This window comes from Dermacentor albipictus, chromosome 2 (assembly GCF_038994185.2).
Source record: "Dermacentor albipictus isolate Rhodes 1998 colony chromosome 2, USDA_Dalb.pri_finalv2, whole genome shotgun sequence".
Taxonomy (NCBI): domain Eukaryota; kingdom Metazoa; phylum Arthropoda; class Arachnida; order Ixodida; family Ixodidae; genus Dermacentor; species Dermacentor albipictus.
In genome coordinates, this window is record NC_091822.1 from 62,589,629 (window position 1) to 62,602,816 (window position 13,188).

The 13,188-nt window shown below is 44.3% G+C and overlaps 1 protein-coding gene across 3 annotated transcripts in view; it reads left to right on the plus strand.

Moving 5' to 3' along the window:
- Positions 1-13,188, plus strand: part of LOC135908983 (phosphate-regulating neutral endopeptidase PHEX-like) — a 49,154-nt gene that overhangs the window by 7,980 nt on the left and 27,986 nt on the right. The window contains exons 2-3 of one of the 3 annotated variants that reach the window (XM_065440844.1): positions 893-2,613; positions 10,414-11,046. In XM_065440844.1, the coding sequence (XP_065296916.1) occupies positions 893-2,613; positions 10,414-10,984 (2,292 nt within the window). In that variant the 3' untranslated portion in view covers positions 10,985-11,046. Of the gene's footprint in view, positions 1-892; positions 2,614-10,413; positions 11,047-13,188 lie in introns of those variants that run through there. The other 2 variants (XM_070533644.1, XM_065440845.1) reach the window with 2 other exon arrangements.

The window sequence follows — 13,188 nt, forward strand, 5'->3', positions numbered from 1 at the left end:
ACCATTTGCGTTGCGGAGTCGCGTTGATTTGTGCTAGTAATTGTAGTTATAAGTTGTGTTCAAAAATTCTTGTACATTGTGTAAGTTTTATAAATGTTGCAGCTTATCTCCTTATATGAACTTCCGACAGGAAAATATTTCTTGATTGCATCGATGTGTATTAACACTTTTAGAAGACTTTATATGGCTTTTACCATTGACGTGTACCTGTGCGATCTAATATGCACAAAACACCTATATATTCCTCATTAAGTGAATTCACTTGTCGTTTGCCTCATCCGGGAGGCTCAGGCTGTGAAGTTAAACTGCCTCATTCAATGAGGTCTCGTAACTACTCAGTAAGGCTGGAACTTGAGTGACTACTTCTTCGAGGTCACACGAACTTTCTTCAAGTGCGAACGTGATTGATGGTTGCGTGCGTGTATAATATATATATATATATATATATATATATATATATATATATATATGCACAAGGGGGAGCGGAGGGTCCGAAAGCGGGTCACCCAAATGACAGCTTTCCTTTCATAGCTGTCACACGGGCATTAGTCAGAACTTCGGGCGCGTAGGGACCATTCTTCCTAGTAATTAGCTAAATGTTAACAGCGCACGTCACCGTGAAAAGAGACTTGGCGAAAGCTTTGGTTGCAAAGCACAACGCCACCGAACGCAGTCTGGACGAATATGAAAGGCTGAAAGAACAGCGGCTGTAGGTTCGTTGATTGGTTGGAGCGCAGTGAAGTCAACATCCGCACAACATAAACGCGATTCGCAACTACGTCACCAATAAGATGGTGCACGTCGCCACTGTAGACAGATCACTCTGCATTTTGAACAACATTTTTAGCCGAAATCTGCTTAAATGCCTCTTCAATTTTATATTTTCTTGCAGGGTCCACGCAGCACTAAGATTGTCCTAACTGCAACAGGTGTGTCAATCAAGGTGCAGCACCTCACCCTTGTGATCGTCCTTATGCTGATCGTGACGGCCGTGACAATCGTCATTGTGTTTCTGTTCGCACGAGGCGCCAAATCACCACCATCGCCACCGTTCTGCAAGACTGAGGACTGCCTCGTCCACTTGTGGCGCCTCTCTAATGGACTAAACCGCGACCTCGATCCATGCCACAACTTTAGCGCCTACGTCTGCTCCGCTTGGTCGCCTCCGAAAGGCTACCTAGAGTACTCGAACTCCGCCATGGATGACGTTAGGAAAGCGTGGTTTCCGCATTTCTACAGCGTACTCAGCGAAGGGACGAAAACCATTAGTGTGGGCCACAAACCAATGGCCATATACGAGTCCTGCATGGGCAACCGATCACAGTACGGCTCGAACTTGGACATCTTCTGGAAGTTCCTCAACGAATGTAGACTGTCCTGGCCAGAGAAACCCACGCCAAGTGACACCAGCGCCCTCGACGTACTGATGACGCTAGCGTTCAAGTGGCATGTCCCGTTATTCCTCCAAGTGCGCGCTATGCGCTTGTCCTCTCCGAATTGGCGTTTCATATTAGAGCCCAGTTCCCTCATACCAATTTTGTATAAGCAGCATCTCACAGTCAAAAGCACCGGCGGATACGCGAAATACTGGGCCACGTTTTTCTACATCCTTAACCGAAACTACACTAAGTATGGGGTCGACACGAAGTTTATCAACAGGACTATGGTTATGGAAGGTGACGTCTTCAGAAAACTGCTGAACGCAAGTCGTCTTCAGGTAATCGAACCAGCTCTGGTGCGAATCGCTCGAATAGGACTTCTCACTCCGCCGCTGGCATCCAAGCTATGGCTACGTGCCTTCAGGAAGACCGAGCTTGAGCCTGAAGTGAAGCCCAATGACCAGGTTTTCATAGGCGACGTAGAGTTCTTCCGGACTATGGCGAGCGTGATGTCTTCGTACAGAAGAACCGAGCTGCTTTCCCTGATCGCCTGGTCATGCGTGCAGCTGTTTGCTCCGGCAGCGGATATCCAGCTGCTTGAGAATCGGTACGACCAGGGCATCACCACATATCGGCCGTACTTCTGCGAGCGATTCGTCGAGGCCGCCTATCGGCTCCTGGTGATTGCGCTCAGCTCCGTGTCGCGCTTCACGCCAGCACAGCGCGCCGCCGTCAAAGCCGGTTTCGATAGCTTGGTGTCGGCGGCTGCGGAGGCGGCCAACGCAACGCAATGGCTGGACGTTGAGAGCCGGAAGCTCGCGGTCGAGAAGCTGCGTTCGTCGCGACTAAAGATGTGGCCCCCCGACCGCTTCCTCGAAAACGACGTGCTCGAGCGCATGCACAGCGATTATCCCAGCACTGAACTTTCGTTTGCCGAGTACTGGGTGAAGACGAGCCGCTGCGCTGCTAAGATGCATGACCCGCACGCTGACATCGACGTCTTCAGCTTCGCGGTGAACTACGCACTGCCGTACCTGCTCTATGACCCCTCCAGCGGCGACGTCAAGGTGGTCGTGGGCGCCATTGCTCCGCCCTTGTACTGCCCTGGCGGGACCGAGGCCATGTTCTACGGGGGTCTGGGCTTTTCCATGGCACTCAATCTTGTCGCGTCCGTAGACAGACAGGGACTGCGGTGGCACCCGAACGGCACATTCGGCCACTTCTTCTTGTCCAGGTAAGCTTCCCGTTATTGATGCGGAAATAGGTACTCTGGTATTCCTTTGCTTTATTCGCGTTAGGCCTCAAGCACACTTTACATATTTAGGGATCGATGCGTTGACTCGATAATTTGGTTAAAAAGCCCATGGCAACATTAGGGCTATGAGAGAGGCCGTTCAGGAGCGCCTTGGATCGATCTTGTGCTCCTGGGGTTCTTTAATGCGCGCGTAAATATACAGGGTTTCATTTTAAAAGCACTCCATTCTTTTAAATTTGAGATACATTTGTGCAAATTTCAGGTTACATTTGTGCAAACAGCACAAATGTAACCCATAATCTGAAATACTCAATGAGGCGTTAATTACTTCTAAGAGAAATCAATGCATCTGAGTGAACCATTAACATAGCTACGATAAATAACTTTTATTTATAATTATCAGAACATATTGGAGCCGGTGATCTTGCAAGGCATGTGCACTTTAGCGAATTCTCAGCACTAAGCTAGTTTCTACACATTAATTCTCAATGTTTCCAACTAGATGCTTTGGCGTTCCAGTTACGTCTGTGCTTCAAAAACAGCAATGCTTTTAAAAAGTAGGGAGCAGCTACAGCGAATTCTAACCGCAAGTGTGACGGTGCATATGTCGGAACCTGTGCCACCCTCAGAATTCCTTTTATGTCAGCCTGCCTTGCATATACAGTGTGTCCCAGATAACTTGAGCCAAGAATTCAAATCTGAAAGGCACGTCGGGAGCTGAATGAAACGAACGCACACTAATCGCAATTGCCTATAGTAACACAGACAATTTTGTTTTTTGCCCTAAAACTCACTAGCTGATTAGTTTGATTAGCCAACTTTTTATTTATTGGCGGAGAACGTCAAGTGTGATACCTAGATTTGTAGAGCACCTTCAGAAACTACAGATCGAGTTGTTTCCTTTACGATACGTCTCTTTGTCCGGGTTTCAAAGAAAGCCCTCGAAATAAGGAAAGAGCTACGGGACGGAGCACTTGCGCAGTGGTATCGTGCTGCTCTCAAGCGTGCGTTCCGTAAACAAGGTCGGCTCCCGTCGGATGACGGCGAAAATGCATGCTGCTGGCCGAGCGCTGCCGATGAGATAAACCAACGCCCTGCCGCTTCCTCGTCGTCAATCCAGATGCAGCTGACCTTGTTCACCGATCGCAGGCTCGAGAACAGCACAATACCACTGAGCAAACGCTCCGTCACGTGCATTTTATTATATTTCGCGGGCTTTCTTTGCAACCCGGAAAAAAGGACTACGTGAGACGTATCGTAAACGACACAACTCGGTTGGCGGTTTCTGAAGGTGCTCTACGAGTCTGCGTATGATGCTTAGGGTCCTCGGCAAATAATATAATGACTTGGGTAATTAAACTTTATCAATTAGTGACTTATGGGGAAAACAAAAGGATTGTCTGAGTAACCATGGTCTATGGCGAATAGTATGCGTTCTGTTACATTCGCTTCCGACGCGCCTTTCATCTTTAAATTCGTGGCTCAAATTACGTGGGACACCCTTTATACACTCACTAGATACTATTCGTAGATTTAATTATGTGCTGTCAAGAAATTAATCAAAACGGTAATTAGCGTAATTACGGTAATTCTTCAATTATTCTTTTGCATTTATCGTAGGAGTAATAGACCACCTCATCTCGTGATTTAGGTCAAAGGTTACTATAAAGTGATCTTTTCGGGGGTTTTAAATACCGAAACCAGCATCTGAATGTAAGGCACGCCATAGTGTGGGACTCTGCAATAATTTTGACCACCTGCGGTTTTTGAACGTGCGCCCAATGCTGGGTAGACAGGTATTTTTGCATTTCGCCCCCATCAATATGTGGCAGCCACGGCTGGGATTTCATCCTGATGCTTAGCAGCGCAACGCAAAAGAAGTAAACAACTAAGGCAGGTACTAATGATTAGAATTGTGCTGTCTGCCACCGGCAACATATTAAAGTTAGCTGCAGCTACAACAAAACGCACCTTGTATATGTGGCGTTCTTATTTGTTTTACCGGTACTCACCTACGGGGCAGAAACCTGGAGGCTTACGAAAAGGGTTCTACTCAAATTGTGGACGACGCAACGAGCTATGGAAAGAAGAATGATAGGTGTAACGTTAAGGGTTAAGAAAAGAGCAGATTGAGTGAGGGAACAAACGCGAGTTCATGACATCTTAGTTGAAATCAAGAAAAAGAAATGAGCAGGGGCAGGACATGTAATGAGGAGGGAAGATAACCGATGGTCATTAAAGGTTACGGACTGAATCCCAAGGGAAGGGAAGCGTAGCAGGGGGCGGCAGAGAGTTAGGTGGGCGGATCATATTAAAAAGTTTGCAGGGACGGCATGGCCACAATTAGTGCATGACCGGGGTTGTTGGAGAAGTATGGTAGAGGCCTTTGCCCTGCGGTGGGCGTAACAAGGCTGATGATGATGATGATGTTTGTTTTGGTTCATTGCACCATACAGATTTTTTTTTATCGCCTGTGGCAGATAGCGAAATTCTATTCCTTGAGCTGGATTACTCCAAGCGGCACACTTCACTCGCACGAGAAATCGAAGTGCATAATAGTTTAATTCACAGAAAATGAATAGGTTACTTTTAGAATACTTAATTTACTACACACATTGCAAATTAGGAGGTAGTGAAAAGTAGCGAAATTCACAAAGTGTAGTCTGTGGGTTTGCGAGTCATACCCACACTGTTAGCAAATAATGACGATGGCGCCGTAATATGCGTCGCCACACTTGAGATAAAATGTATTGTTCCGCTTCTATGTTTATTAAAATGACGTTTTATACACTGAAGCACAAATGTAACTGCGACGCCAATGTATTTGATCGCCAACTTCGGAATTTAGGTACTCAAATCTGTAGCCGGTTAAATGGCAAGACGTACCATCTTGTTCTGAATTTTCAGGGTGATACGAGTTTTGAGCACCGGCTACAGTTCGTAAATTTCGGCAAGTGTTGTAAAACCTAAGTATTTATGAGAAACCCGATCAGTGAAAGCTTTTTAATTGGTCGATTGTGCAATGCGATTTCTCGTGCAAGCAATGTCCACTTGAAAGTGAAAGTGAAAGTTTATTTTCTTTTCAACGAAAAGAGGGCGCCAAGACAAAAGGCAAGAGCCTGACAAGGTCCCGGTCACCCGTAAAACAGCTGGCATTGTGCATAAGCACTTCACAACAAAATACACAATGAATTTCTCAAGCTTTGTAAAAGCATGAAGCTGTAAGTTAACATGCACAAAATTTGTACAAGAAAAGAATTGAGTACACAATTTATCGTATTAGGGGTGTAAAGACACATCTTTTTTATACAAACATAAATATATCAGTCCTAAAACAAAGAAACAATTTCACAGGTAGCAAAAAAAATACAAATAAATACAACAAAAGTAGTAAATAAATACAAATAAATACAAAGTATGTCGACTAAATAAATGTATCATTCCGTTTGTTCCAATAGGTATTTTTTAATTGTAGATTTAAAGCGTTTTTGTGGAAGGTAATACTCAGTTTCAAAGGGAAAGTTATTTATTACCGTGGGAATCTGGTAGCTTAGCGTTTGCTTGGCATAATTGGTGCGTGTGATAGGAACAAGTTTACGTTTCGTCCGAAATGCATAGCGGCTGTTGGAATTATCTAAGCATGAAAAGAACAATCTATGATGATGGATGTACTTAAGTAGACAGAAGTTGTATACTTCTTTTACTTTAAGGATGCCATATTTCTGAAATAGCGGAAACGTAGGTAAATCTGATGGTCTGCCATGAAACCCTTCAATGGCACGTATAGCGCGTTTCTGAATTGAAATTAGTTTGAGGTAATTGCTGGACGTCGTAGTTCCCCATACAAGGATACAGTAAGATAACCTTGAGCATAGAAGTGCGTAATATATGGATATCTTTAACCAGGGGGGCAACAAATGAGATATCTTATACAAACAGCCGACTGTTTTACTTAAATCAGACATTATTTTGGTTATATGAAAATTCCAAGAAAGGTTCTCATTGAACCAAACACCAAGAAATTTCTGGTTTGAAACACGTTTTAATTCAGTATGTTCGTAGCAAATTTTCATAGTGATACTTTCTACTGTATTAATAGGCTGAAAAATTATGTAGTTAGTCTTTGATAAATTGAGGCTTAGCCGATTCGTCAATAACCAGTCATGTAAGGTTCTTAAATATGCATTTGCCGTAGCCTCCATTTGGGACAAGGAGTGGGATGAAAAAAATATGTTCGTATCGTCAGCGTACATGACCAGATTAGGCGATTCGGATATGTTAGCGATATCATTTATGTATACTAAAAACAATAATGGTCCTAATATAGATCCTTGAGGAACACCATGCTGAATTGCCAATTTCTCTGAGGGTATGCCATTAACTTGAACATACTGTAATCTGTTATTTAAATAGTTCTTTAGCAAGTCAGATGCAATACCACGTATGCCATAACTGTTGAGCTTGCGTAGCAGGGTGTTGTGATGAACGCAATCGAATGCCTTTCGGAAATCTAAGAAAAGACCAAGAGTGAACTGTTTCATTTCGATATTCTTAATAATTTTTTCTTTTACTGTTAAAAGCGCCTGCTCTGTTGATTTGTTTTTCAGAAATCCATACTGCGAGGAAGTAATAACACTGAACTTATGGAAAAAATTCTCGAGACGAGTATTAATGACACCTTCAAAAACTTTTGATAAGACGGGTAGAACAGAAATGGGTCTATAATTCGATATGTCATTCTTTCCCCCACTTTTGTAAACTGGACATACACGTGCTATCTTCAGCTGATCTGGGTACACTCCGCTTTCTAACATACGATTTGCGATGTAACACAAGACGTCACATATTAAAGAAGATACATGCTTCAAAGGTACCGCTAGTATACCATCATGCCCTGGTGAAACGTGATTTTTTACCTTATGTATTAATGAAGCTATTTCATGAGTAGTAGTTGGCATAAGCGCAATAGAGTTTTGTAAGGGAGTGATTAGATTAGAAAGTGCGTCTGGTACTGATGACGTACATACAGAATCTGCTACATTAATGAAAAAATAATTGAAAGTGGTTGCGAGATCAGAGCCTGTAAGTTCGCCATTGACTGTCATAATAGTAAGGGGCGGGTCCGGATTACATTTATTAGTTAAAAAGGCAATTTCACGCCAAACTTTTCTACTGTCAGAATGTACTTTGGTAAACCGATTAATATAGTAAGTAGATTTAGCTATCTTAACATCCTGGTTAAGTTTATTTCTGTATTTTTTAAATTCAATGAGGATATTGGCATCACGGCTGTTGATAAACTTGTGATACAAATGGTTTTTCGTTTTAATTCTTTTGTATAGCTCCCGAGTCATCCAAGGCTTTTTAAACTTTTTGCAAGTTTTAGTTTCCTTTAGTGGAAAGGCAGTGTCGTAGCACCAAATAAACTGATTAATAAATGCATTATATGCTTTGTTTACGTCAGTTGTATCGTACACATTATCCCAATGTGAACTTTCAACTAATGTTTTGAACATACTCAACGTGTTACCATTAATTACTCTGTGTAACCGTGGGACCTTCGCATCTGTGTCGTGAATGACAGGCATGAAGCAAAAGATTGGCAAATGATCACTGAGGTCATGGGACAGGACACCAGAGATAATGTTGTTAGTCATCAGATTTGTAATACATACGTCTAGTAGACGACTTGTTTCAACCGTTACCCTTGTGGGTAAAGATATGCAATTCCAGCAGGCAAATGATGCAACGGTATCATTGAATTGCGTTGCACATGAATCGTTCGACAATAAGTTAATATTTATGTCACCCATAATAATAAATATACACCCAGTAGAAGTGAGATACACAAGTAAATTTTCAAGGAAGTCGAAGAAGTGCTGTTTGTTACCGGTGGGAGGTCTGTATATTGCAACGACCACTACATTTCTAGTAGATACAGTAATGCATTCCACATTAGAATCTATTATGCAAAATTCATCTATTACAGAATGTTTGTACAATTTATTTACGTACACAGCAACACCACCACCCTTGCAGTGAAGCCTTAATAATCCATTATAAGTGTAGTTGTCAAAGCGGGGATGATCCTCATGGGATGTTAGCCATGTTTCTGTAAACACCAAAAAATCAAATCTATGCTTTATGGACGCAAAAAACAAGTTCAGATGGTCACCCTTGTGTTTAATACTTCGAGCATTAAAATGAATAGCACTGACCCCTTTCTTTAGAGAGCCGAGCTTTGTTTTGAAATCTTCAACATTATAGCCAGCACAAGTTGGCTCGCAGTTCATGGAGGTGCAACAGTCCATCTTAGGAAACGGACCTTACCTAGTCATTTTTTCCAGATCACCATGATCGGTGATCCTCAGAGCGTCAGTCAGTTCACTTTGACGTGCGAACACCTTACCCCCTATAGTCCAGACATATTTCCATGACACTAATTTCTTACGTGCAATGGCAGCACCTAACAACTGCTTATTAAACTGAGATAGATGCTCATTAACATAGACAGCCCCTCCATCCGAGGAACCAAGCATACTGTTATTAAGTCTCTGTTTCCTTGCCTTAGAAAGGAACGTGTTCCTTTTTTCTCGTCGAAGAAAACGAACTATAATGTTCGTCTCGTCCGAGTTCCGAGTGGGAATGCGGTGACATGTATCGATGTCCGATTCACTGACTGGCTCGCCAACAACTTCACCAATTTGTTTTATGACATCAACAGGCTGTGAATTCCCCTTGACACCCTTTACTTCCAAATTGTTGAGCCTCGTGTACTGTTGTAGCTCTTCAACTTGTCGTGTCAACCGCTTGTTCTCGCTCCTCAAACCTTCATTACACTTAACAAGTTCGCTGACTTCTCTTCTCAGTGCCTTAACCTCAGAGGTGATCTTCTTCGTCTCATCACAAGTGTCGCTGCAGAATTTCATGCTGTCTTTTACAGAACGAAGTTCTAATCTCATTTCACGCTTAAAATCGTCGAAGGCTTTAGCTAAGTCCTTAGACATATTAGAAAAGAAGAATGACAAATTGAACAAAAAAGTAGGAACCAAGTGTGGCAGCAGTGCGCAATGCGTAAAAAGAACAAAAAGTTGCTACTAGCGGGTGCTTACCTGCAAAAGCAGAATACTTTTAGTAGATGCTCGCGCGGCCTGCGCACTGCTGCCAACTAAGAGGACAGATGAGGGTGCGTCCGCTTTTAAAGACCCAGGGCATCAGCTGGCCCACGCCGATTGGTTGATCGATGCTTGTCACACCGATCAGTCGGCACGCGCTGAACAGAGGGTGCTCCTTGCGGCGATCTACGGCGCTAGCTTCGTGACAGCACAGTTGCAGTCCGAGATACACTTGGTTCCCTGGATCAGCTGCAGCCCGAGATATGGATCCTTTCGTTGTCTCTGCAAAAGCAGAATACTTTTAGTAGATGCTCGCGCGGCCTGCGCACTGCTGCCAACATGTATCGATGTTCTGTATGTATCGATGCCAACATGTATCGACTTCTTTAAGTAATCCAGCTCAATGACTGCAATTATCCTTTCTACCCCAGGTGAATTAAAGAAATAATAATTCTGCATAATCTAAAGAAAAACACGACCGGTATAAATGTGCGAGAGCGTTTTTTGCATTTCGTCTACATCAAAATGCCGCAGCCATGCCCGATAATCATACGCGTGAGCTCCTCCTTAGCAGCAGAACACCCTATAACCACTGGAACACACGCCGTTAACGGCAAAGTATTATTTTTTTTTCTGCCATGATGTATCGTTTCAATGTCTTCAGCCACCTGCAGCTCTTCCGCGAAGGCCTTCGAGGAGAGAGACAGCTGCCTAGGGGCGCTGGACGGCCTCGCCCCCAGTGGCGGAGACAACACCCACAGCATAACCGGCGCGAGGGCCAGCATCTTTCCCGAGATCCCCGCTCTCGAGGTTGCCTACGCGGCGTACCGCCGCGCAGTCAGCGACAGGGGAGACGAAGCTCTTCAGGGAATCGTGGGGGGCTTTTCGGGAGACCAGGTGTTCTTCACGACGCTATGCTACATGACTTGCACGCGACCCGATGCCGTGGGTCCGCACACAGTGGACTGCAACAAGGCGGTGCGCAGTTCGGAGGCCTTCGCCCGGGCATTTCATTGCCCGCCGGAGTCTCAGATGAACCCCGAGATGAAGTGCAAATTCTTTGGGTGAGAGCCGGGCACTTCCGATGGACTGCGATACGGTGTTCACGTGACATCGAACGACACACCTTCATATGGCGTGTACATATACAGTTTTCTGCGCAACATCGAAAGCGATGTCGTCGCCAGCCATGTACTACATACGTACTGCATTATTTCGTGTCTGGACTGACGTGAAACATCACGGGCTCTCTCTCTCTCACTGAGCATTTAAAAGTAAATACCTATGATATATTCGTTGCAAGGCTTCGTTGTGCTCTAAATTCAGTGTGAAGATGTTCATGAATGAAATTGAGGCAAGACGGGTGCCACCTGATTGTAGCTTTAATTTTCTATTTGCAAGTCGCGATATGGAACGCTGACGCACTTTTTAAATACTTAAGATATCTATAACGCGATGTGGCTGTAATTTTTTTTAAAACGTTGCAGCCTCCCTTACCCCTCTTCGTCTTTTTTTTCTTTGTAAAATTTAACTGCTCTTTTCTGTTCATTTTTACTGTACAATATATATCGTTGATGTCATGGCTTCTCATTTGGCGCAAATTAAGTAATGATGCACCTGTTGCTGCTTGCTAGCTAAAGCATTTAGTAAACTGTATACCTGCCCATGCAGAAGCGAACTTTGCGGTGGATGCGCCACAAAGAAAGGAATAGGTGTGGAAAGTGCTCTGTGCTAATTGTCCTGTAGGCTCTAGTTATGCTTTTGCTCTTTCGTAGAACAAAGAACTCCCTGCAAGTGACTGCCACTTGTGCATTTTGCAGAGCTTTCGTTGTAGAGTTAACACATTCTGATTCACTCAATCAGTGGCCACTGTAGCACATTTTTTTCCATTTACCCCATTGATTTATGGTTTATGTGGTTTGACCTGCCAAGTTAACACGGGCCCGTCGAATAGAAACTCCTAGCTATTTATATTGCTTGACTATGGGTATGACTAGCTGTTGACTTGACGTTACGTTATGACTCCCAATTTCTCTGAGCTAAACTTGAGGCCTCCGTTTATCGCTGCATAGCCACATATATTCGAAAGTGCCTGTAAATATCTCGTGCGGCTGCGCCACGACGTAAGCGCCCCCTACCGCATACGGTCGCGAGTGGGCAGTGCCCTCTAGAGAACTTAAGGTCTTCTCACTGTACCCTCTCCCCTTGAGCTACGTGAGGCGAAAGAGGCCCACATTGAAGTTCCATGCAGCGTGCTACGAAGCTGCGAGCGGTGCAGCTGTGTTGAAAATGAGACGCGGAAGATCGAGTGGGCGACGACTGCGATAACAATTCGATTAGTTCAGGGAACGTTGATGCTCATTGCATAGTTTCGCGTTAGGAAAGTCCTCGCATGCTGCGACATGCTTCGGAGCGCACTTTTTTTTTTCTAGACGTTAGCCGTGCATGTATTCTCTGCGCTTGCGCTGCGATTGCGGTTGTGTGTCCGGCAAGTATTCATTGCCGTGGAATGTGGTTTGCGTTCCTGCCAGGATATGCCTAATAACTGTTGCGTGCCCAATTGTTGGAGCAATCGGAAGTTGGGGCCGAAAAATATGCGTTCATGTTTCCACAAGATCAACGACATTATATTGGGTGCCAGTGCTAAGGCAAAGGAGAGAAACGCTGGAATTCAGTGAAATGAGGCAGCCGTTTCTTGGTAAATACTTGCGCGAAAGTTTTGTATTCCCATTCCTAGACTCATTTGAGGTGTTGTAAATATGTAGAGAGCGCCACTGTATGTAATAATGCCTCGAAAGCGAAATTATTCGTTTAGAGCCTAATCTAGACGGGAACAAAAGCTCGTGTCCCGAATGCGGAGAAGGGCACACCAGTGAAGTTGTCATGAGATATGTGGTATGGTCCAGTGCTAACATTTTGTTCAAGAACTTTTGTGGCCACATGAACGGCAAACTCTTTGACGACGACGATAAATTAAGGCAAAGAAGCTACTCTGAAGAAGAGGGCAGCACTGTGACTTTTCAACATAAGCCATGCTCCCTCTCATCATTTACCCGAAATTCGTTCTCAATCCTAAGGTTGAATCATTTCATTTTTTATGCACGGGCTTTCTAATAATACAGGGCGTAAATAGTTTTGCATAAATAAAATAATCTTGGAACGCCCTCTGTTCTCTAGGGACTATCTGCTCAACTATGCCTAAAGAAACAGTAACTGTGCTCTGGTTAACGTAGCCCATAAGGGCGTGATCCCTGCATTCAACCCGTATCCCTGTGCACGCCGCCGGCCTCTTCTCCGTGACGACCCACACCGAGCGCTCAGGCCTTCTCTTGTCTAGGTGGCGTTGGAGTGGGGCGCTATACGGACAGCCGTCGCGAGTGGAAAAGGGGAGGCGCATAGGAACCAGTAGGAACGACAGAGCATGTGAATGCACGCGCAA